The sequence below is a fragment of the Canis lupus genome, chromosome 1, assembly GCF_011100685.1.
Source record: "Canis lupus familiaris isolate Mischka breed German Shepherd chromosome 1, alternate assembly UU_Cfam_GSD_1.0, whole genome shotgun sequence".
NCBI lineage: Eukaryota > Metazoa > Chordata > Mammalia > Carnivora > Canidae > Canis > Canis lupus.
In genome coordinates, this window is record NC_049222.1 from 20,797,337 (window position 1) to 20,823,385 (window position 26,049).

Genomic DNA, 26,049 nt, shown 5'->3' on the forward strand with positions numbered 1-26,049 from the left:
AACCATCAATATTAAAAACCAACCTATAGGATGGGTGAAAATACATGTATAGGATTCGTATTCAGAATATATAAAGAACCCTTAAAATATAATGAAGAAAAAAGAGTAAAAAATACTGGCAAAAACGTTTGGAGAGTCACTTCATAAAACAAGTAAGACAAATTACAAACACACACATGAAAAGATGTTTAATCCATTAGTTATCAGGGCAATGCGAATGAAAACCACTAAGAAATAAATGCCAAACACACCACTAGAATATCTAAAATAAAAAGATGGGCCTTAATGAGGATGTGGAGCAATGAGATTATATGATAATGGTGGAAATGCAAAAATGGTACAAGCAGTTTGAGAGACAGGTGTTTTTTTAAAAGTTAAATATACACCTGCCATATGACCTAGCCACTCCTTTCTTTACTTTTTTTTTTCACCCCAGGAAACAACAGCTTCTGTGTATCTGAATTTTCCTGGCACCTTTGTTTGTAATAGCCAAAACCTAAGAACACAACAGATGTCCATTAAAAGGTGAACAGGTAAACAAATGTGGTACATCCATACTTTAGAATATAACTCAACAATAAGAAGAAACAAGAAGCACAAACAAATATATACAACAATGGATAAACTTCAAATCATTAAATTTAGTGAAAGAATCTAGAGGGAAAAAAAGATGACATGCTATGTGATTCCACAGCAACAGAGAGCATATCAGTATTGACCCGGGGACAGGAGAAGAGGGAGAGAGTGCACAGGAGCACAGAGACACATAGGGAGGGAGTAGAAATGGGCAGTGTGTTGAGAATGGTGATGTTTCCATGGATGTGTTCCATGACAGAAATCAATACCTTGTAGAATTTAAAATTTACTTCAATAAAGTAGTAAAAAAAATATAAGTTAACACTGTTATTATTCTAGCAACCCAATCGGGTTGTCACAAAGGATTCATTCATTTTTTTCTTTCAACAAGTATTTATTGAATGCCTTCTATGTGCCAGGCACTGTTCTAGATGCCAGGGCTCTGACAGTGGAGAAAGAAGAGGGCGTGCATGTGCCGGGGAAGAAAGAAAAAGGAAAGATCTCTACCATCATGTAAATATATTCTAGTGACAAAAAAAAAAAAAAAAAAAAAAAGAAAAAAGAAAAAAAAACATAATAAAGTCAGAGATGTCCCAAGACTGTGAAGAAAAATAAAGCAGAACACAGGTATCAGGAGTTACCGGGGTTGACGGTTGTGGTTGCAATTTTAAACAGGTTGATAATTTTAAATGTGGTAACAATGGATTGTTAAATTAACTAGGAGAGTAATCTTAAATAAGATCTCTCTCTTTGGGATGCCTGGGGGGCTCAGTGGTTGAGCATCTGCCTTCTGCCCAGGGTTGATCCTGGGACCAGGGGATGGAGTCCCACATCCGGGTCCCTGCAGGGAGCCTGCTTCTCCCTCTGCCTGTGTCTCTGCTTCTCCCTGTGTTTCTCATGAATAAATAAAATCTTCAAAAAAAAAAAAAAAAAGACCTCTCTCTTTAAAGATACCATTTAAACAAAGACAGGAGGAAGGCTAGGAAAGTGACAGGAGGAAGGGTGTTGTCATTTGGCGGAGGAAGGGTCCAGGAAGAGGCAAGCGCAGGTGCACAGGCTCCGGAGGACAGACAGACCAGGTGTGTCCTGGAAGAGCTAGGATGTCAGTGCAGCTGGACTTGGCCCGTGAAGAAGTCCCACCCTCGTCTAAGTCATCTTCCATGCAACATAGTCTTTCATGTGTTCTTTGTAGAAGTCATTCCTTTTATTTGAACAATGAATTATCCTCCCAGTTCTTTGAATTCTGAGCAGTGGAGAGCTGATGAGTTTTAGGAATCTGTATCTCGATTTTTGTCTATGTTTTCCTAATATGCTGAGAAAACCCATGTTTCCAGAAGGCTCAGTCAAGGGAAAACTACTCTTGAAAGGTTCAGCTGAGTGGTCTTATTTTGACTTTACGCCCTTTGCCTAGAGGACGCATGCCGAGCTGCTCTTGGGAGTCAGGGAAGGAGAAGAGGGTCCACGAAGCCAGGCAGCATGTATTCATAATCCAATAGTTTACCAGCACGACTCCAAATCACTCCTTCTGCTTCATTTTTTTCATCGGTGAATGAGTCATGATATAAAATTCTCTGGAGAATCAAGCAAACAGTCTGAAGTTGTCTACTATTAACCTCGCTGCTGTTTTTTTTTTTTTTTTAATTTAAATCTTTTTGGTAAAGAAGAGTCACTTTCTCAGAGACCTACAAAAATGGTTTAAAGCTTTGATTATTTCAAAAATCTGATTATTATCCTGAAACATTTCTAATACCTATAATATAACCTTTGTCAAATTATAATTTGTGTGTTGGCTTTTAAAGCATAATGTCACCTAAATGAGTTTTTTTTTTTTTTCTAAATGAGTTTCTAACAGAGGAGCAATGCTCACATTCTTAGAATTAGAATTTACTTTTTTTAAAGATTTGTTTGTTTATTTATTAGAAAGCAGGGGTAGGGGTGGGCAGAGGGAGAGGAAAAGGAGAAGCAGACTCCTCTCTGAGCACAGAACCTGATATGGGGCTCCGTCCTAGAACCCTGATCATGATGTGAGCCAAAACCCAGAGTCGGACTCTTAACCGACTCAGCCACCCAGGCACCCCAGATTTAGTTATATTGAAATGGAATTGTTCTTGGTAGAGAGGGCAGCGGATAAACCAAATACCTTACATACAGTTTTTAAAAGATTTCTCTTTTCCTCATTAAAGATAGTGAATGTAAAGATGGTCTTTTTTTCTCCCCATCAATATGGGGCATGCTGTGACTATTTAAAAATCCTCTAAAGCCATTAGGAAAAGCAAGTCTCTAATGACTTGTTATAAATTACTTAAGAAACCAAAGGGCAAAAGACACTGCCTATGTGAAACAGCATTACAGCTACCAGGGAGTCAAGTTGAGAGCATGGTGCCAAGGATTTATTTGCTTGCAGTGGGAGAGTTGTTTATCTTTAAATTAAAAACTCATCATTATCTTGGCAAAGACTATCTAAGTAACATATGGAATGAGAGCAGCTCTGGGAACAAGGCAGCCTTTGCAAATGAACATTTAAAAGGAAACTGTATGGTCATGGTCTTGAATCAGCCTCGAACATCAGTCCTTTCACCAGTCTGGGACTAAGGAGGTTGCCACCACCTGCCCCAGCATCTTATTATGGGGAAGAAAGAGGTTAATATATTGAGGTGCTTACTTTAACAGGTTAACAGCTAATTTTATACATCTATCCTTCAAAATTATTAGGACATTTTCCTTGAAAGCCCAGGCTTTAAACAAATAGTAAATGCATTTTAGAGAGGTGGATAAAAATCACTTGGCTAAATTCAAGTTACTTATTTCCCAGTTTCTAATGGATACCATTTTATTTTTTTATTTTTATTTTTTAAAGATTTTATTTATTCATGAGACACAGAGAGAGAGAGAGAGAGAGAGAGAGAGAGAGAGGCAGAGACACAGGCAGAGGGAGAAGGAGAAGGAGGCTCCATGCAGGGAGCCTGATGTGGGGCTTGATCCCAGGACCCCCAGGATCACGCCCTGGGCCGAAGGTGGCGCTAAACCGCTGAGCTACCCGGGCTGCCCTAATGGATACCATTTTAAATCTGAAACAAGTTCCATGTTGATTCTGATTTAATGTTCTCCATGCACCACACATGCAACTTCAGCACAGAAATAAGTTTGCTTTGAGTACACAAAATAACTGATAAAAATGCATTTTTATTATTGAAAAATGTGCAGGAACAATCACTGAATACAGTTTCTCCACCATGGTATTCAAACCCAGACACCACAAAATCATTGGATGCTATGATTTCTGAAGCCACTAGAGCTTTGGTACAACAAAATAATGATCTAACAGTGTTTGTCAGGCACCACAGTCTACTTAGGGGCACAGAGAATAAAAACTCCATGTTTAAGGTTTTAATTTACATTCATAGCACTAGACAAAACAGAGATCTGTGTAGATGACAGACAAAACAACCAAAAGTGCTTAGCCTAAAAATGAGAATAGTATCACTTAAAGGTAGACTGTCGAATACAGTGAAGCACTTCAGTGTTAGGTTAGAACATTGTCTATTTGTAACACATTAAGCAGGGTAACATATCTCTTAGATATTTTCAGATGCAGTCGGTATCTTTTACAAGGCTATGGACACAAAAGCCCTATTTGTACAAGGACGATTTGACCAAGTTGTAATATACTATCTAGAATGTAATTGGACTCCTTGGAAGAAATACAAGATGACATACAAAATGAAATAGAACTCTTATTTTCTCAATAACTTGAGCTATATTAAACTTTTTCAATCACACACAATGACCTCAAGTTGCTAACCACCGATAGCTTCCAGTACCCACGACTACAATTAGTGTTTTGCCCCTGCTATGACACTTCTTCTCACAAGTGGTTTAAATTATTACTGTAATTTTTTTATTATTCTTAGCCTATGATAATAGTGCCCGTTTATGAAATGGAAAATAATTTACAAACCAATTTCTTAGATAGATTCTCTTTTGAGCTTGACACGAATCCTACGAGGCACACAGGGTTTAATAAACTCCATAGGAGGAGAAGCCACTAAGATATTTAATGACATACTCGGGGTCCCCAAATTTTTCTTTCTGCTCACTTTCCTTTCTATAATACTAAGCTTCCTCTCAAAGAGCATTTTTGAAAAAGTAACCTGGACAAGAAAAGAGTAAGTATAAGAATATGTTATTACTTTGCTAGGCACAGACACTATTTTGATGTTTCAGCAGACATCAGGCTAAGACCCATTGATTAAATAAGGGATCCATTCAGTTAAGGACAGACATGTCTGCTTTTACAAAATTTGCTAATGATGCTTAGGACTAAGTCAGCTGAGGGGTATTAGCCATGATTTCCACAATCTGTTGGAAAGAAAAGTAACTGGGAAACAAATTCAAATGAGTCAATCCAAAGATGATTCCTTGGTACATTTTTTTTTTCTTCAAAAGCTGACACTCTTTGAAATAACCTCACGATTCCACTGCTAATGCCTTTGCTCTCTGTGTATGAAGCTCAAAAATAACCATACACTGTTGGTAAAAGGAGCTCTGTGGAGAAGCATCTTTGTGATTCCACTCCTCGAATAATTAGTCAAAGTGCAATGTATGAGAAAATTAAATTCAGATAGAGCCAACAAAATGTTTCAAAGTTTCCCACATTTTGATGCCACTAATGAAATATTGGGTGTTTAAATGTTTATTATTATTATTATTATTATTATTATTAGCTTAGTTCTAAGGGCATAAACTTCTACTTGATAGATAAAAATGATGGATATAAATACTTGCCTTGGATCTTCATGTTAAAAAGCTCTTCTTGTTACTAATTCTCTTTTTTCGTTTTCTACCTAAAAATCAGCCTCCATGTATATGGCCTTCTCTGTGTTCTGCAATATTTAAGAATGCTATTCAGACATTGAACTCTAACCTTTCTTTATAGTTCTTCCTCAACAATGTCACCATTGTTGGGTCTCCACCCAGGAATTCTAAGACAATAAATTCCTAAAATTCCCTAGATTTCTAACAATGATTTTTGTCAGTCCTTCTTTATGAGACAGATATCTTCACAGGTTTATAAAGCATTGCAATAACACTCATCTAAGATTCAACTTCTACCTTCCATGTTTAAGAGCTTAGCACTCCCCCAGAAATAAGTTTATATCATATTGATCAAAGATCAAGAAGAAAATACAGTTTTGGTGAATTCTCAGACAATTTTTTCAAATATAGACAGTATCTGGACATCTTTAAAGATAATAAAGCTTTCCCTAAAATATTTACATATATTAGCTGTCTTTTAATGTTTTAAAACTTGGTGGTATTGGGTGAAAGACAACTTTTCCATCTCTTTGGCTGATACCAGCTTTCAGATCTCTCTTTTAAAGAGTTAAGTATCTTAGAAAACCAGAAACTTCAATATTATCTCTTTATAATCTGAGTTTGAGCTCATAACTCCAAGACTCTGTATGGATGAGAATCTTTCCTCAATGTTTTATACTGTGATACATACTGAGGAAAGCATATGTACCCTTTTTTAAAGTGAAGAGAGATACAGAATGGTGAATAATTTTGTGTCATACACACAGGTACTGGATTTCCACTATACCTAGTTGTTCACTGTTACACATACGGCCTCTCCCTCTAGCTGATATATGAGCTTCATCAAATTTGTTGGTTTCCCGTTGATTCAACTTACAGTTTATAGAATGTTTTGGCTGTTATTAAATAAGTTTTAATGTGGTCCTGTACTTCTCGATGGTCAAGCTTCTCTCTTTTACATTGGAGACGGAAAAGGTCTGATTAAAACTCTCGCCCAATTCATTTTACCTTGACAGGCTGGCAGAGAATAACTTAGGCTGGAAGCAAAACAAAGACACCCACTGATACACAGAATGGCCCATCTGGTTAAAAACAACAGATGAAATATTTACTTTAGAAAATGCTGGTTTTGAGTTTTTTGCAATGTATAGCTGGTTCTGTGGAAATGAGAGAAAATCAACTAGAGTGGTGACTTGTGATTCTAAAACTTATGCAGAGACCCACGAGCTCGATTCCTAGCATGCAGCATTTCTCTTTGCCAATTCATGACTGGTGACCCTTGTCATACCAAAAAAAAAAAAAAGTGCTTTCTCAGCTATTTTTGATATGTTTTTCAAAGGATTTTTTTTTTTTTTTTGTATTAAAAGGTAACTTTGTACCTACTCACAGTTGAGTCTCAGGCAATGCCCACTCTCATTCCATGAGCAGTTTAGGAGACCAGAAGATGGTGGTAATAATCTGCAGATGCTAATAACATCCTGAACCCTTTGCTGAAGATATTAGAATACCTTTAGCTGCATTGGTGTCTCTGTGAGGCCTTTCTCAGATATGATATAATAGGAAATGAGCTATATGGTTGGAGACAAATTTGGTCATAGAGGTATTTGAGGCACTGTGTTAGAGCAATGTAAACATCAAACTAGTGTAAGCACTCCAGAAATGATTTCTATATCAGAAAGGAATTTCATGTACATTTTAAATATTTCCCCCAAATACAGTATGGTTTACCAAAGCGTTTGGGAGATAACAAGTAACAGGATACATCTTGGCTAAAAATACATGCTGTTTTGTTAAAGGAGGTATGCAGTTCTTTGAAGCAGCCTGTATACTTCATGGTCCCAAATCAATTCGAAATTGTAAAATGAAATACACATAATAATTAATTCTGTAATAATAAGTGAAGGCATTTGCAGCAATGGTGACACAGAATTTGGGATTAGATGTCAAACTTGAAAAGAAAAAAATATCTTTCTTAGGTCAAGTACTTATTTATAAGTAGAATGCTATTTTAAATTAATTTTCTTGTCTTCTTTAAATTTCATTCCTCTTGAGACTGTTGCCCAATAATTGTTATTTTTATAGGCAGAGTTCTATAATTATAGGCATCGTCACCCTCTGCTTCATGCTACAGCTATCAAATAATGATCTTAAAATAGACCCTGAATAAATGTTCGTCAAGTAACTGGCAATGACAGAACCTTGGCAAAAGTAAGTCAATCATATAACTGGAAAAAGAGTAGAAACTGAAAAACAAACCCAAAATAGAATACCTTTAGGATTTCATAAAGGCTAAACACTCCCTATTAGGGAAATGCCAGGGGCATCATAACCTGATCCAAGGAAGAGTCAATAAAATGACCATAGACATTTACCAAATTTTGCCATCGCAATGATTATATTGTTTCTGTTCACTTTTCTTTCAGTCAAAACATGCTGGACATCAGCTAGTAGATTTCTATTGTCATGGCTCAGGCACTGAGGTCATGAATCACATCGTAGAGAAAAACACCACTGGAGGTAATACCCAAGCATGATGGATCTTAGAAGCTGGCATTATGCTGTAGAAATAAGAGGGACTGAGGAGTTCACACTGAGAATTTTGCAAGATATTTTAGACAATCCCTCGGATCTGTGTTCCTAAAATGGATTTCATACCAGATGTCGACTGTAGAGAGAGGTTCAAGGGGGGAATGGCAGGACTGTGATTTAGGGTTTCTAATGTTTATCACTTAAAAAATATGCACAGAGTGTGGAAAAAATGAAGTTTAACTGACAAAATTTTATAGGAAGAAGACCATCCTTTTGAAATTATATACTCATGATAAAAAGAGAAAATCTGGAGTGTGATGCCTTTGTTACTGATAAAACTGATTGAAATATTTAAATAATAGTTTAATAGAAGTTGCTTATGCTTATCAAAAACAAAAATAAAAAGGCAATGCCATACCAGTTTAGGCACAATAAGAATAGGCCAATGGAAAATCCTTTTGCAATGATTTTTAAAAGAAAAGGCTGTTTTATGTGAAAAAATAAAGTGATTAACCAAATTTTTAGAGAGAAAAGACACAGCTCCAATCCTGCCTTACTCTTTAACCAAACGTGGTTGTTTTTCCATAGGCAGAAATGAAAACAAATATGAAATATATTGTAATATGGCATGAGGCATCATCAATTTTTATGTGACAAATGACCTGAAAACTCAGAGTGACCATAAAATCAATCCATCATCCTAAAGTTGTTGATCTACAAAGCAACACACCTGTATTTTTATAATTGATTCAAAGTCAGGGGTGGGCATGGAGAGTAGAAATGTGATTTAGAGTTTCCAATACTTTTGTAAATTAAAAAGAAACCCACAGTTATTAGTCACTTTTGTTTTCATATCACCAACATAGTTTATCTAAAAACAATTAAAGCTAAATAATTTTTCTTGACTGCATTTTTCAAGACATATTTAATAAATGACAACTTTAATTTCTCCTCGTGACCCTTTACCAAGAAAAATGAGATGTTCAGATGAAACTGAACACTCAATCGAATTCCAAAATTTTGTTTGGAAGGGGAAACCTCTGGAGATTCTTAATCCCAACTGATAATGTCAACTTCTAATTGGCTTGAGTGAAATTTGGCTAAATGATTCTTCCAGACATCTGTAACAGACACATTTAATTTCATTTGTCCAAATGCCATGTTTTCATACTTTCATTTTTCTCCCAGGGCATTTCTCTTGTACTCTGTCGTCCACAGTCCTGTTCTTGTCTATCTGCCATTTATTAAGAGTATAAAAACGACATTAATATCCAGGCTCCCACATTTTAACAAAAATCTGATTCACAATCGTATAACCTTACCAGTACTTGAGTCACCTTAAGACAGCTTATTGGGTATATATAGTAGTCATTATTAATGATCCTTTTAGACTTCTTCATTGTATACCCATTTTTAGCTAATATATTCCCCCAATGCAAAACTAAAAGTATAAACCAAATTTTATATAAGAAGTAAATCCAATCTTTAAAAAACAAACAAAAAAACCCGCCATTCTATATTCTTCCTTTAGTGGCCTATCCCTTTCCCCCATATGACATGGCAATTTTTTTTTCTGATTTAAAACTTATTGATATCATCTTGAATACTTTCTTACATATTCATTTTCTTTTTAAGAAAAAGCAAACTGAGCATCCGTGACAGTGAGATCACATTAGAAAATCTTTGATCTTGTTTGGAGGGTGCCTCAGAGACAACTGGTCAATTCTTTGGAACACTGTTGACTATTCTGGTTTCGTAAAATAGATTTTTTCTGGCAGAAAAGAAAAGACATGCCATTATGCATGGTCTACTCAACAACGATTTTGTGGTTTGTCACTGTTTTTTGGAAGTAATATTTGGGTGGGGGTTTTGATGATCAGTTCCTAGGTAGAGTCTAACAGCCACATTTCTTCTCTGCTGGTTTTTCCCCATCTAGCTTTCCAGAGTCTCCACCATTGACAGTGTCGGGAACTTGTGTCTTCTCTACACACTGTTCCATTCGCTTCATTATTAAGTCCAGAAGGGTTTCCACCGCTTTCTCCACATTCTGGCCAGTCGCGGCACTTGTTTCAAAATATGGTATACTTGCATCGAAGAAGTGATACATATTTTTGAGAGGAAGAAATCAGAAAAGATACAACAAGATGTACAAATGAGTAATAGGCACAAACATGGCTGGCATAGAGATCGCGAAATAATCACTATTTTGCCCACTGAGTTGGAAAGTATCCTTGTTTCTTCTCAGTGAGTAAAAAATGGCAGGCTGCTTTCTCATGTGGGTATATCGGACAAGGAAACGGATACAGGAGGTACTTAGGAATTTGAAGCTAAGGTATTATCACTGTTTCACAAGAAATTTAAGAAGGTAGAAATAACTAGACTAGTGATAAATATTTACTATTAAAATAGCACTTCCCTGTTAATCAATTATCTGGTAATTTGACTTAGAAATTAAGCAGGCACTGAAGAGGATATGCATGTCAATAAACCGTCTATATTTATATGGAATCAAAAGTTTCAAGAAGACATACACATTTTTAAAGCTCTCAAGGAAAATTCTTCAGTAAAAAATTGGCAGGAATGAGGCAACTGCTTTAAATTTAAAGTCTGTGTTGGAAGTCAACTTATCTTCGTAGGGGGATATTTAAAATTATTTTTGATCTGCCACTTAAGCTCAGCAAGGATGAGGATTGCAATATTATGTCCTTGTCAGGTGTTATTTCTTAGAGTTTTGCAGCTATTAGCGGAAAGGCAGTGGACGATAGTGTTGAAGGTCACGAGCTCTGATCTCAGACTGCCTGGGTTGAATTCAAGCTCTGCTACTTACTAGCTACCTGGCCTTCCATCAGTTACTTAATTTTTCTATGCCTCAATTCTTAATATATAAGATGGGATGATTCTAGATCTCCTATGTTTGGTTATGAGTAGTTAAAGAGTTAAAGTCTAGAGGGAGTTGTTGGCACATAGTAGTAAGGATTCAGCCATTGTTAGCCACTACTACTATTAAGGAATCGATTTAAAAGATCACATACATTCCCCTGAAAGATCTTTTTCATTCTTGTGCCATTATTGACTCAAGGGAATCCTTCCCAGTATCAACCTCAAGTCCCTGTTCCACTACTAAGCCGCAGTGTGCAAGGGCAGATGACATCTCCGAGTAAATGACTTACCCGTATTTGTCAGCGAGGTCCCGGGCTTGCCTTTCATTGACTTCCCTCTGGTCCGGCAGGTCTGCCTTGTTGCCAATTAATACTATATCTGGATTTTCACAATAAGCGTTTGCTTGCAGTTGGCCTTAGGAAGAAAGCAGATGGACCCAGCACATTAGTTATAAACAAGTGATGTCAAATGACTGCTCATACTTTGAATTCCTTTTTTTTTCATACTTCAAATTCCTAATCTAATTGTTCACCTCCAGTTTGCCTGCTTACTAGTTATATCATATTAGCCAAGTTCCTTAATTGTTCTCAACTATACCTTCTTCAATCTGTAAAATGAGTGAAGATAATGCCTCAAAAATTGCAGATTATGAGTATTAATAATAACTGCTATGAAGCACCTATATGATCACCGATCTGTAACTCTCTTGCATCTGAGGAACTGTCCTCCAAGATGGACATACTGCTTCATACTATTTGTTCCTCAAATATAAGTAGAGATAATAGAACAGGAATTTTAAGTGTGTAAGTATGTTCCTTCAAGAGGCTGCTACATTTTTTTTTTTTTTTTAGTAGGCCCCAGACCCAGCATGGAGCCCAGTGTGGGGCTTGAACTCATGATCCTGGGATCAAGACCTGAGCTGAGATCAAGAGTCAGATGCTTAAGTGGTTGAGCTACCCAGGTGCCCCGAGGTGGCTACTTTTCTACCTCCTGAAGTCCAAGGTGATGATCTATCAGAAGAGAACATTTCTGAACCACCACAAATTCATGTAGAAACAATTTTAAGACAGGTGACTTGTTTTTCTTTTTCTCCAGGATACACTGCACAAAAGAGAGAAGAAAGAGAGAGGGAAGGAAGGAGGGAGGGATGGAAGGAAGGAAGGACAGAAGGAAGAAAATGGTACAAAATCTGTCAACTCTTGTTTTTGAAGTTACGGGGATTACTTTACTTTCTATCTCAAGGCATGCTGTGTGCAAGTTTGCCAAGGAGGAAGACAAAGCTTGCTTACCCTGTAACAGTGATTATTTGGGTGTTAAAAATTAAAGTGTTATGAGACATGCCAATTAATTATCTTAAATCCCAATAGTATCCTTCTGGATCTTTTTTTTAAATAAGGAAGAATTTTATCTGCCTTGAAAAAGGATGAACAAATCATTCCCTGAAAGAATCTGATAATCTTATTATCTCTTTATCTCCTCAGAATCTAATAATACCACCAAAATTTGGAGAAAGAAATACAATAATAAAAGGAAATAGAGACAAATCCTAGGATAAACACTCAGTTGGAGAAGCAATGAAGGAAGTCAGAACTTGTTGGTATTTGTCGCCGCTGCAGCAACTGCATTTTTGAACTCACATTTAAAGCAGTTATATGTAAATTATAAATAATATATAATAATAAGAAATACATGGTTTTTTTTTTTTTTTTTTTTTTTTTTTTTTTTTTAGTATCTATTCTGTGCTAGACACTAATCCTGGCTTTGGGCTATTGCAATGCAACAAAGCAGACGAAGTCTGCACTTTCATAGAGCTCACATTCTAGTGGCAGAGGGTCCAAAGGACAAGTAAACAAAGAAAAACATAATGTCAGGTGGTGGTGGTGACAAAAGGAAATGTAAAGTGTGCTGAGGAGATAGAAAGTAATGAAGCGTACTAGTTTAGATGCATGGTCAGGGAAGGCTTCTTTCAAGAGATAAATAAAGTTTGAACAAACCCTTTAAGGAGATGAGAGAATTGGCACACTCTATACACGGGAGAAGAGGTATCAGGCAGAGAAAATTGGCAAGTACAAAAGCCACAAAGTAGGGAATGGGCCTTTTGTCGCGGGAATAGCAGGAGAGGTGTTTGGCTGGAGGCCAGTGAGCTGGGACAGGATCAGAGTAAATTACCCAGGAATCTAAGGCCTGATCACCAGGGCCTTGCAGTTGAGTGAAAGACTCTGGATTTTAGCCCACGTGAGTTGGGAGGTCCCAGGAGGACTTTGACCAGGGAAATAACATGATCCGATGTTTTTTGTAAAGATTCTTTATTTTAGCGATGGTGGGGGGCAGGGGGTGCATGGCATGGCAGGGAGGAAGAGAGGGAGACAGAAAGAGAATCTCAAGCAGATTCCCTGCTGAGCTTGGAGCCCGAGGTGGGGCTCGATCCCTCGGCTCCAACATCATGACCTGAGCCAAAACCAAGAGTTGGATATCCAACTGACTGAGCCACCCAGGTGTCCCAACATGACCCAATTTTTGAAGAAATATCACTCTGGCCATAGACAGCTCCAACAAATCTAGAAATGACAAGCCTATCACCAGTCCATAGCACTGCATTTATACCACGGTAGGATCAAAATTCATATTTGTAATAAAAATGCAAATGAAATATTCTCTTTAGTGCTACACCAATTTTTGAAAAAGGAAACTCAAATACTACTTTCCTATGCTGACACATATCAGTCTATCTTCAATACCTGATTAGGCTACTTTTAACTTAATGTTAGGTGAAAATTATATAGATTTTTCTACTTAAGGCTTCCTTACCTTTGAACATTTTTTTTTCCAAAAATGCAAAATTTCAGTGTGAGCTAAGACATGCTATGCCTTATCTTCCTGTGGCTGGTGTGCTCTGGGGCAGTTTCTCACCAAATTAACCCATCCGCTAGTTCATGCATTAGTTAACCCGTGTGCAAGGGCATACATTTTTAGGTGCCAGTGAACCCTCTCAGAAAATGCTGTTGCTTTTCTGTCTCCTTTCCAGATTAGATGTCATAGCTCAGATGGTTATAAGAAGTCCTTTTAAGACTTAACTGGATAAGTGGAATTAATAGCCTTTCAATTGCACCTATATATAGGTGTTACTTTCTGATTTTATTTCCTTCAGTTACAAGTAATAAATTGTCAAATATTATATCCCCTCACTGTGCCTATATTGAAAAGTTTTTATAAAAGAGTAATATCATATAGCACCTAGATTTTAGAAAGTATCAGCAATTCCATTAATCATGATTAAAATGGTGATCGTGCAATATCCCAAGAAAGTTGCCCTTTTTAAAGGAAGGCATTGAAATAAAGCAGGTTAGTGTATAATTTTGCCTGTGTCATTTGATAATGGGTGACATCTGAATGGCTTTAGTAGCCAATGTGGGTTGCTTTCATGGATCCCTTTCTTTTCATTTGATGCATTTCTTCCAGGGAGATTGTGGTGAGCTTGCTCTCTCATCAAGTGAGAGTTACACAGGCTGTTCTAAGAGTGTCAAAGGAAGATATGATCCCAAGCCCCCTTTGGTGAGCCGCATACAGGGCATCACTTTGAAGGTGACATAGGAAATGCTAAAGTCGTGAATTCCCAAGGTTCATCTGTGGAACCCAATCTGGTTTTGTGTTGGGAGGCAAAGAGGCAAATAGAGCTGTTGGGAGCCTCAAATGGCCAATGCAAGTGACTTGGTTCCACTTACTCATCCAGTTTCTGACATTTAAGAAGCTCTGTTGACTGGTGAGGTCAAACATTAATAAGAAACCCATGGCATCTCTGAAAAATGCAGTGGTAAGGCTCCGGAATCTGCCAAGAAAGCACAGCGGATAGTTCTGGAAGTTAGCCCACAAACATATGATGGCAGTATATACAACAACACTATTTCCCTTTGAAATGTGAAATCCCCACGGCATCCCTAATGGATTGTCCTACAGAATGAGAGTGGACAGAAAGACTGCTAAAGGGGAGGGCATCTGGTTGTAGACATTTTTTAGGACCACAACCTGGCTTTCTGGTCCGTAGCACTTATACACACAGAGTTTGTAACGTTCAATCACACGCTGGCTTACACAGCCCCTTGGACTCTTTCTTGGATATCTTGTGGTCCACAATTAAAATGAAAGCCACTTTCAAATGGGGACTTCAACTTATACTTTTCAATCTCCCTTGTCTGTGCCTAGAAGAAAGCTTGGCACTTGGTAGCCTAAAAATGAATGCCCATGATTACATGCAGAAAACCACAACCATGGGCATGTTAGCAACCGAAACTGGGGTTCTTTTGCAGGGGGAAAAAAACATTGGTGAGAAAACTCCTGTGTCAGCACTCTAGGGGTAAAGCTCAATTCTACTCTGGCATCCGTGTCTCATAAAAAGAGGGAAAAACACTGAAGAAAGAAGGAAGAGAAAGATGATTAAAACACTGAAGAAAAAAAATAATAAATAAAACACTGAAGAAAGGAGGAAGAGAAAGATGATTAGGGAAAATAAGGCAAGGTCAGAGAGACATAGTAGTTGGAGACAGAAAGTAAGAACGCTCATCTGTGATGGAAGATTCTAGAGAATGTACACTCCCGTGTTGTGTGAAGACTGTCTCTCCCCTGCTCCTACCTCCTCCACCCCAAAACCTTCAGTACAATTGAAGGTATGCTGAGATGCACTTCAATGGCAGGAATGGGCAAAACCAGAGATCACACAGAGGGACCAGAGAAGGTTTGGGTTATACTGACACAGAAGTGAATTTGGAAATGGGTTTTTAGGAAGGCACATAACGTTTAAATACAGACTATCACTTCCTGTCCTAAATGCCCTCCTAATTATTGGTCTCCTATTTTAGCCTATTTGTAGATTCTTTGGTTTCCTTAGAGTTCTATTCTCAGTCCCTTCCCACTCGACATACATTCACTGAGTAACCTCATCTACTTCCCTGATTCAGTTGACACCTTTATGTTGGACCTCAAATGGATAGGTGTAGATTTATCCTGTCCTCCATGCTGTGTGCCCAATTACATGTTGTGTGTTTCCAGCTGGAGGAAACTGAGGCACCTCTAACTTCGAGAGTCTAGACCCCACCTGGCTCCTCCTTTTGATTCCTCCTCCTCCTCCTCCTCCTCCTTCTTCTTTCTTTCTTCTTCTTCTTCTTCTTCTTCTTCTTCTTCTTCTTCTTCTTCTTCTTCTTCTTCTTCTTCTTTTTATTTTTATTTTATTTTTTTATTTTTTTATTTCTTCTTCTATCAGTGCATCATGACCTTTGGGGTTGCCACGGCTTCTTTCTCCTTCACCTACTATGTATGATTACCAAGCATTTTCTGATCTTCTCATTTCTGTCCATCTACTCTCGTTTTGAACCTATCGGCTTTCATCTGAATAACCTCGACAGCCTTCCTAACAGGCTTCCTGTCTCCAGTTTTGTTGGGGACCCTCCCCTTCGTGGATCCGTTCCTGCTGACTGTGTAAATCCTTGGCTAAAAACATCTAGATGATGGTGCATTGCTCTTAGGATAATGGCTGAACTCTTCAATACGCTGTCACGCTCTGCATGGAAGTGACCCTTGCTCATCCCTCTAGCTTCCTCTCCTGACTACCCACAGGCATGCTGATCTTCTTTTAGTTCTTAGAAAGTTCACTCTCTCCCCTGGGCTCTCACACATGCTGTTCTTTCTGTGGGTAACCTGGCCTAATGCTTCCTTTACCTCCTACCTCCTTAGCCTGGATAAGACTCTCTCACTCATACATTGTGTATGAGTATATATATATATATATATATATATAGTTTCTGAGGAAATATCGCTTTCCCAAGCAGCCTTCCTAACACCCATATCTGGGTTAGAGGCTCCACCTGGTGTACCTATCACCTACGTTTTCCTGACACTATCCTAAGGTTATATGGTAATTGTTCATTATCTATTCGAATTCCACCCTACACTTGTGAGCTCCAACAGGAAAGGAGTTATGTTTCTAACTTGTTATCCATTATATTTTCATGGTCCTGAACATAGTGTTTGTTCACAAAGTGTTTGTCTAACTAAGAGAAGAAAAAAAAAGAAAGAAAGAGAATAGCAAGAGATAAAATTATTAAAGATTTCAATGACTTCAAGTAGAGAACGATTCTTTTAATACCAAAGCAAAGAGAACAGATAGTTTAATGACTATTTGCAAGTTTGATTTCTTTGGTAAGGCAGTAATCATAATAATTATGCAATACCAAAAAAATTTACTCAATTCTTTTCTTGTGGAATTGTTCCTACCAGTGCTAGGAGCTCACAGAGATTATAGTGCTTTTATTGAAGTTTTCTTTCTGTGTGGGGATGAGCTGTATTCACAAAATTGTCTCTCACTCAACTACAATGGTGTGCCTAGGACATCTGCTCTCTGTTCTCTCCTAGAGAGAGAGAGAAAGAGAGAGAGAGAGTCTCTGTGTGTTATGTGTGTGTCTCACTTAAGGACAAGACTGTGCCATGCCCTCCTCTCACTGCCCATAGCACATGGCGAAGTTATTTTTTTATGTTAATGATCTTTTTATTGGGGGGGGGGGAGGCTAGCATTCACAACTTGGGATGGACGTAAGCTGTAATTTCTTGAACATCCATGCTAATGGTCATGCTGAGGCCCACAGCCACAGCCAATTCTGCTGGCTCCAAGTCATGGCTCAAAACGTTTTAAAAATAGAGTGAGTTCAAAGATGCTCCCTTGGTAAAGGTTTCTTTTCAAAAATGTGTGTTAATGGTGACAGCCTGATACCCATTTCACTCCAGTACAACACAGACAATGCTAAACCCCCACATGCAGCATGCCATCAGGACGTGTGTCATTGTCACCATGGGTGGGGACACATGGAAGTCATAGAGGGCCATCCTGCTAAGAGGGGCTATGCTATTTTTAAAACGTGCTTGTTATATGGATTTCATTGGGGTGAACATCTTTGTATCCACAGCAACACAGATAGGACATTCTTGCTCTGGAACAGGCTTATATCTAGGGCCATTCTTCCCAGCTCCCTTGTTATCTCCATTCTTCCCAAGGTGACTCCAGGGGAAAGGCCATTGATTTCCAGCTTTACTCACCAATCTCATGCTGTCCGGTGAGTCAGTGGGGTGGGAAAAGGCAGGACCACATTAAACCCTCCCCCCACACACACACACAAAGATTCCAAAGTCACATTATTACTCTCTCCCTCACTGGGAACTAGAGCTGTGCCCGGTATCTTTGGGGCTTACAAAAGGAGTACGATTTTTTCCTCATTCCCATGATACCACTTTTATCGATAACCATAATCTTATACAGGCTCTACTGCCAGATGTTTTCAGGCACAGGGCTGAGGTATGAGACACTGTTTATCTTGTTGCATAGCTACACCTTATATATACACAGAATGCAAATTCTCAAGGGATGAATAACCTCAGTGTTACTAAGACTGTCCCCAGTATTCCTCACTTCCCTCATAGAGCAGCTGCCTTGGGGGGGCAGGAGAGAGAAGCCTACCATCATGCTGGGCTGACATATCATGTGTGAGGACATATGGGAACCACATTTTCTCATATTACTTCTACAAAAATGAATTAAATTGGTCTATAAAACATACATCTTCGTGACAACAAAACTGACATATGAACAGAAATTCTTGTGAGGAATGACTTCAGAAGAACTAGCAGTGTTGAAGAGTGTGTGTAAATGGAATTCACAGTCAAAAGAGCTAACGGAGAGGGCCCGGCACCTCTCCTGGCGTTTACAGTCACTGAAGGCGAGAACACTTTGGACGCATTTCAAAAACTAAAGTGTTTACAAGCATAAACATTCTAAGACATGTGATGCTGAATTTGGAGGTATGTGCCTTCTAAATATCTTCTCTGACAACCTACTGCCAATTCTTATTTAATCTGATATTGTAAAGCTTCCCTAGCTTGTGGTCTTTAGCATTTTGAAACCTTGGGTCTCAAAGGAATATATTTTCATCAGATAATGGAACAGCACCTCCAGCTCTAAGCAAACAACACTCCTGTCTACTGAGCTTCTCCTGCCTCGGACGTTGTACCAGAGAAGATGCTGGAAAACCAAGCACAATCTCTGTCCCTGTGATGCTGACAGCTTTGTTGGGGTAAGAAGGCCGTAGGTGAAAACAATCTGCCTTATTACAATGGCATATATTACAAATGGCATATAATTAATTGAGTAGCTTAAGGGATGGTAGGATGGGTGTTGTAGGAGATCCCTGGAAGAGGGAGTTTGTTTCAGGTGGGCATTTAGAAAGGCTCCGCAGAGGAAGTAGCTGAGCCAGGCTTGGTGAGAGGAGAGGATCAGGGAAGGTGGGGAGAAAGGAAAACATTCTAGCTAGAGAGCAATGGTGTGACCCAAATCTTAGAAAACTAGGCCAATCGGGAGGCACAGGACAGAGTCTGCAGAAGAACGGAAACAAATAGGAAAGGTCTTAACCACCCTTTTTTCAATTCCCTCTTCAGGTCACACTTGTAAGCATGTTAATTCCCCCACTTAAATTTAATTAAATTCTACAGAAGGTTGTTTGTTTTTTTTTTTTTCTCCCCTATTAGAAAGTACAAAGACAACACATAACAAGGAAGTCCAGATTGCTGAAGATCCGATTTTTGACATCTGTACCAAATCCGTCATGCTCATTAGGGTTAATTAACTCTAAATAATTTATTTTTATTTCTTGACATAAATATCTATTTCGGAACCTGGAGAAGAGTTGCACAATATTCGCTTTTCAAGTCCACATCCAGTATTCACTTTAAAAGAAGTTTCTCTCAGTTGTTGGTAGCTAGAAACAAAGTAATTCACTATTACCGCTCTTGTCCTGCGGTGTCCCACAGCTGAAGATGCACTTTAAATGCTTTCCCTGATGATCCATTTGGTCCCTGTGTATTATAAACCTAAAAGATACAATTTTCATCAGTTGATATTACTTTGGATTTTGTCAACATTCACATTCTCTGGGTTCACTCAGCATGTTTTTTCTCAATTACTATAATCAAAGTTCATAGTGCAGAATAAATATTTGCTCTGTTTTTTTCCAGAAGTATCACATATACTCTCACTTTTAAATGTCAAGTACAAGTATGATTTTCAACACAATTTAGGCATACTGCAAACTTAAATTAGACACCTTCTGTCATTTCCTCACGGAGGCAGCAAACATTAGATTTAGGACCCAAGTTCTAGGTTTGAATATCAACTCTTCATTTCACTTCTTCGAATCTTAATTTTCTTACAGCAAACGGAGGCCCACAGTCTATTCCTACTTTACAGAGTTACTGCAAACTTCAGTGTGGTAACAAATGTGAACACATTTTCAAAATGGTAAAATGCTTTAGTAATACCTGAAAACCTTTATTGTGACTTGGACTGCCAAAGTGACCTACGCATAAAACGCACACAGAATGGCTCAATAAGTTTACACAAGATATTTCAAGTCTTCCTTTGCTTGCCATTTTTTTCAAAGGCTCTTTCTCCTAACATTTAAATTTTCAAAATTACGGCCTTTGGGCTTCTTATTTAAACAAAGCACAACAACTTTAATACTTAATTGGCTCCCCTAAGTATGGTTAATAAAGATGTTTAAAGTGTGGCTTAGCATCAAGTATGGCTTAGTAAAAATGTTTAAAGGGAAAACTTTGCAAGGACTTCTATACCTCGATCAGTGGAGACATTTGGGAGGGGTGAAGTCACAGGAAAACCTTGCAGGGGTTGGAAGCAAGGAGGCTAAGACTACACTAAAAATGTATTGACCTTCAGATAAGGTACACAATTTATAAGGAAGCACGATTTAGCTTCTCAACCACTATTTCCTTTTTCTTCCCCCCAACTCTCAGGCAAAGAGTAGATTTGTGACATCAACTGGAAGCCGCAGCCGTGTTGGCAATCAAGAATACCTTGGGTGGCAGTAAATCTGGCTCAGCTTATGTGTCTATGCTACACGTCTCACATGTCACAATATCCTTATTCCTGTCATTAGCGTCTAGCATAGGAGAAGAAAGCAGTTGTAATTCTCACTTAAACTCCCTTATCTTGGAAAATAGCATGGACTGGTCTCACATTCTGTTCATAATAAGCTAGTGATTGATAGCTGAGTCTACACATAAATAAAAATGCAGCGAGCACTTACAAAGCTCATGTTCCAGCTATTTGCCAATCATTCTCTTAACTTCTCTCTGAAGAGTTGAGAAATGAACACTAGTTCTTATCGGGAAACTTAACTCACATCAAGACTTAAGGTTTTTGCAACCCAAATAATTCGAGTTTTGAGAGTTTCCTAGAAAATTCATAGAACACATGCTATATAAACCCGTACATTAGTTCTTTTGTCCTGTGTGCTCTTGGAGACTGGCGAGAGTGCCACTCAATCTTTTTCTTAGCAAAATGTTATTTATAGTTGACAAAAGTAAGCATATTCTAAATTGAATTAAAATGACAGGTTATGAATTTCCTGGGATAAAAGACAGACACCTTGCAATGCAATAAACATAGCTTCTTAATTCTATTTTATATGGGGCCAGCGGAGGGAACCAGCAACAAGATTAACATACCAGTATGGTTAAAAACTCACCACGCGTTTTTCCCGAAAGTCTATTCCTACTGTTGTGATAAACTTGGGATTGAATTTATTGTCTGTGTATCGATAAAGAAACGTTGTCTTCCCCACCCCCGAGTCTCCAAGGGCCAGGAGTTTGATCAGATAATCATAGTCCCCATCGGTCATAGTGATGGTCTTGGTGGGCCTGCGTAGGAGAGGAAAAATAAGTAGGTTATGATAAAAATCAGTTTCCCCTGGCCTTCCTCCAAAATACAACATAAATTTATGTTTCAGGGTTAAAATAGTTGAACACTTCTGTCAAATTCCGAATTAACTTGTTCAGAGGAGCTTCAGGAGTGAGGGCACCTCTATTACTTCGCTCAATACCAATCTTTCTACATCAAGGCAGTTAATATGGAACAAAAAGCTACCCGATCCCCACAGCAGCCACTGCCCCAGCAGAAGTCGAACTTAAAGAGCCGCAGCCTTTTGTTTTAAAGCCAGTGCCCTTTGGGGCCAGGAGTATGGGGCCAGGAAGAGAAGGAGGTCACAGGAAACGGAAAAGCCTGCCCAAGATGATGCAGGTAGGCTAGGGAGAGATTAGAATTGCATAGGGGGTAGTGGAAGGGAAAAGCCTAAGGGAATATTTTACATCTCATCATGCATAATGAGCTTTCTATTATGTGCATGCAAAATATTCCTTTTTAATTTAAAAAATTTAACAACTGAGATGACAACCTTTAAAAACATTGATTTGAAATCATTTCAAAAGCAGTGTCTAAAAATCTTCTGTTTTGAAATACCAAAGCCTCTGTTCTCCAATGGCAAATCTGCTGTATTTGGCAAATCTGCTGAATATTTTCCAGACCTTGAAAAAGGAGAAAAGCTAGTAAGAGGCACGACTGTGGTAATTCTGCTAGTATTTCTCCTGCCTGGAGGAATGCCATTTGCCACTTTTCCCATTGTCCTGACCTCCTTTGCCTCAGTCTTCATTTCTTGTGTTGTTAAAATGCCTATGGATGATCCCATGGGCTAAAGCCAAGAACACCTACAACACTGGTAATACCTTTAAGGTACACTCTCACCTACCGAATACTTAATGAGGTTTCCACTCCTGAGGTCGGGGAAAGGATTTGTCCTTTGATAAAACTTTCCAATTCATGAGTTGTAGAAATGGGTTTATTACAACCCCATGTAGAGGAGGGCCTATGAAGTTCCTAGAAAAGTATGTCTCCTATTACATGAAAGGACAATATTTTTCCGCCTTTACAAATCCAAAAAACATCATACTCTTCAGTTCTGGAGTGATTAAAATTAAATTTCAACAAGTTATCCCGCAGACGCATCTAAAAATTGCTAGATAATTCGAATCATTTTCTACCTGTAAGAAAATGATGTACATGTTCATCACTCCAAACAAAATTTTCTTTTTTACATAGTCACTTTAGTTAGTGATCAAAACTAAAAGGTTTCATGTCTTTGGATAAATAATGATGAAGACGATAATTAGGTACTTAGCAAATCAGTATCATTACATCATTTGGAAGATTGGCAAATTTTTTACATTAGAATTTTCTAAAATTTGAACCATACGCTGCTAAATCCTGTTAAATATATTATGGATGTAGGTTTCTTTAATTAATGAAGCGTTTTGAGTTAAGTGTTTTGAGAGCTGCTAATACATACTTCTATGCTAAAGCTCTCCTCCCCTGTAATATGCTTTCTACACTGAGGGGCCTCTCATGGTGAATGTTCGCTGACAATGAACGTTCTCTCTCTTATTGTTGTTACTTCTGTTCAGGGTCTATACAAAGTACAATCATTGCTCAGGAAGAAATGCTTAGCTTCTATCAACAACCAGCCTTCCTTAATAAAAGGATGCAGATATCCCAAGTATTGACATGAAATTCTTCTTGGAAAATGTGTTCATTGATTGCCTACATAGCAGCGACTAGTTCTAAGTTCAGATGGTTCTAAATATCTTACCAGACTTGATAGTTGAAGAAGTTGCCATTCCTAGTCTTTGAGCCAAATGCATTGCTAGAGGAGTTTGCTGTCAAAGCAATATCATTTCCCCCCATTTGGGCATATCAGAGCCACCATCACTCAACTTTCTTCTCTCTTTCCTTCCCAAACTTGCTCATGTGCAACTGCTCTGAAGGGTGATAAAGTCTGTCATTTCACTAATAGAATTAGATGAAACTGTTAATTCTCTTGGGAAAGAAGAATTAAATTTGTTCTGAAATACAAGTGACCAAAAAAAAAAAAAAAAAAAAAAATGAAATACAAGTGACCAAAGCTGATTTCTTCCCTGAGCACAAGTCTTGATCAAGGGGGAGAAAATTAAAATTAAAAGCTACTGGCTAAAAAAAAGTAAAAATAAAGTAAAATAAAGCTACTGGCTGCCTAAATACAAGATAAAAGCTGGAGGATACTGCGGCGCCCAGGCCTAGAAAAATTAAAATGATAGAGTCAAGAAGGTAGATCAGTATGCTTTAAATTTTTTTTAAGATTTTATTTATTTATTTATTTATTCATTCATGAGAGACACACAGAGAGACACAAGCAGAGGGAGAAGCAAGAAGAGGGAGCCCGACAGATTCGATCCCAGGATTCCAGGATCACGCCCTGAGCTGAAGGCAGGCACTAAACCACTGAGCCACCCAGGTGTCCCCATATACTTTAAAATTTGCTTAAAGTTAACTATGTCTTTTTCAATTTTTTTTGTGTGTGTGTGTGTGACAGAGTTAAGAAAAAGCTAAGTCCGAGCAAATCTAGTTAAATATCTTCTCTATTTTGTATCAGGTCCAACCATGAACATTTTTAAAATGTGATTTATAACATAGTTTCCGATAAGGCATGCATACACTTAAAACTTAAAGACGCAAGAAAATATAACATAGTTTTACAAGACAGGAAACATGAGTAACTGGCAGATGAGTCAAATAGTTGTGCTTTTAGTGCAAACAAAACAGTGATCTTCGTGGGCTGCAATGGTCTGAGAAGACTCTGTAGAGGAAGATGAACTTGCATTTAATCTTTATAACAAAGGGAAGAATTAAATGGGAGGAAAGAAGATACAGGACCACTGTATGGGATGACCTCCCACTCGTAGAATGAGGCTACCACCACTTGCAAGGTACATGACCTACCAGGTATTTTGGATCAGCAATTTGTTCTCTGTTATTGTTACATAAACTTGCCCTGGGCAATACTGGACTTGCCTCCTGCTCAGGCTCTAATCCAGAGTGAACAATTGGCAGCCGTGGATCATATTTAATGTGGCCCACACTGGCTCTTTTCTCTAAGTGGAGGGTTGTGGCTACTTTGTGGCATTGGACAAAAATTCCACCCAAAATGAATGCAAAGGCTGGCACTATAGAAAACCTTTATTAGTGTCTCTAGTAGACTCCTTAAAGCAATTGACAAAATAGACTCAGCATGAGATCGTTTGCCTCTTAAATTTCTTTTGAAAATGAATTTTCTCATTTTTATATCACTATTCATACACAGTTATCTAATGCGGTTCCTCTCTTATTACCATGTGATTTTCTGAGTCCTAAAATCATATGACCTCAATATTCTATCCTTGGCCCAGCAAATATGACACCACAAAGAAAAATAAAAGCCTTGGCAAAGTTTCCTTTACCAAGAATGGAGCTAAAAAAAAAATGATCTGGGAAGGATCAAAAAGCTGACAAGTTTAGCAGTATTTATTCTTGCACAATGATTGATGGTCTTGTCAGTTCTTCGTTCTATGGATCTAAAAGTAAAGAAAAAGCCAGAAGAGTGCTGTACTTTAGGAAAGATGTCTGACTCTCTACCAGTATCACTGTGTCACCAGCTATACCTCAAGAGCCACGAGGTCTTTTAGACACAGAAACTGAGGCATCATCCTCAGAGCCCTTCATGGGAAGGTAAGGGGCTGGGAAGAGTAGGAAAAAGAATTCAAAACTCTTGGGAGGCTCTGCTTAATGCAGAATCTCAAAGATAGAAGGAAATCTAAGTTACCCCGTGGCGCAGTTTCCAGATAGGAAGTCACGTGCACAGAAATTATGTCATTGGTGGGATGACAGCTTTTAACAAAAAAAATCCAAGACTGCTGTTTGTTATAATTTGAAATGAAAAGTGAGTTAGATGGGTTGAAAGTAGAAACATTTTCCTTCTACAGGGAAAGGAATTTTCTCTGGTTTTTCACAGGAACATGATTTTCATAGTTAGACTCTCTCAAATGAGGCTGCCCACAGTTCCTTTCTCTCTTTTCCCCACTGCTGTGCCTCCTTCTTGTTCAACATAAATTCTATTTGCTCAGAAACGGAATGTCCTTTGTCCACTGCTGGATCCACAGAGTCCAGTACAACGGTCGGCTTATATTAGGGGCTCAGCACATATATGTTGAGTGTCAGAGCCACGCAAATGTCATAATTAATGAAATTAATCTTTGAGCATTTGGTGGAAATGGTATCCTTCCAAGTTCAGGACTTCTCTCCTTCCTTTCTCAGTTGTGGAGTGAATATTTAGATTAAATGATCTTTGTAGGACATTCTGGGTTTGGCTTCCTGAGCTCATTTTTCTATTTCTATAAAAACCTTCTCGAAATAGGATATTTATAGCTTCAGAGAAGCAGTTTCAAAGAAACTAGGAACAGAGAAAGCACAGAGGGAACGTAATTTTTGGAAGTGAGAGCTGTATTGGCAGAGAGCAT

General features: G+C 38.2%; 1 protein-coding gene across 4 annotated transcripts in view; it reads right to left on the reverse strand.

Moving 5' to 3' along the window:
* Positions 1 to 3,739: 3,739 nt before the first annotated feature.
* RAB27B (RAB27B, member RAS oncogene family) overlaps positions 3,740 to 26,049 on the reverse strand; it is a 137,769-nt gene continuing 115,459 nt past the window's right edge. For 3 of the 4 annotated variants that reach the window (XM_038525946.1, XM_038525945.1, XM_038525948.1), the window contains exons 2-6: positions 21,378 to 21,549; positions 19,619 to 19,704; positions 14,523 to 14,626; positions 11,091 to 11,214; positions 3,740 to 10,004 (exon numbers count right to left, since the gene is read on the reverse strand). In XM_038525946.1, the coding sequence (XP_038381874.1) occupies positions 9,815 to 10,004; positions 11,091 to 11,214; positions 14,523 to 14,626; positions 19,619 to 19,704; positions 21,378 to 21,530 (657 nt within the window). In that variant the 5' untranslated portion in view covers positions 21,531 to 21,549 and the 3' untranslated portion in view covers positions 3,740 to 9,814. Of the gene's footprint in view, positions 10,005 to 11,090; positions 11,215 to 14,522; positions 14,627 to 19,618; positions 19,705 to 21,377; positions 21,550 to 22,082; positions 22,213 to 26,049 lie in introns of all 4 variants that reach the window. The other variant, XM_038525947.1, reaches the window with a different exon arrangement.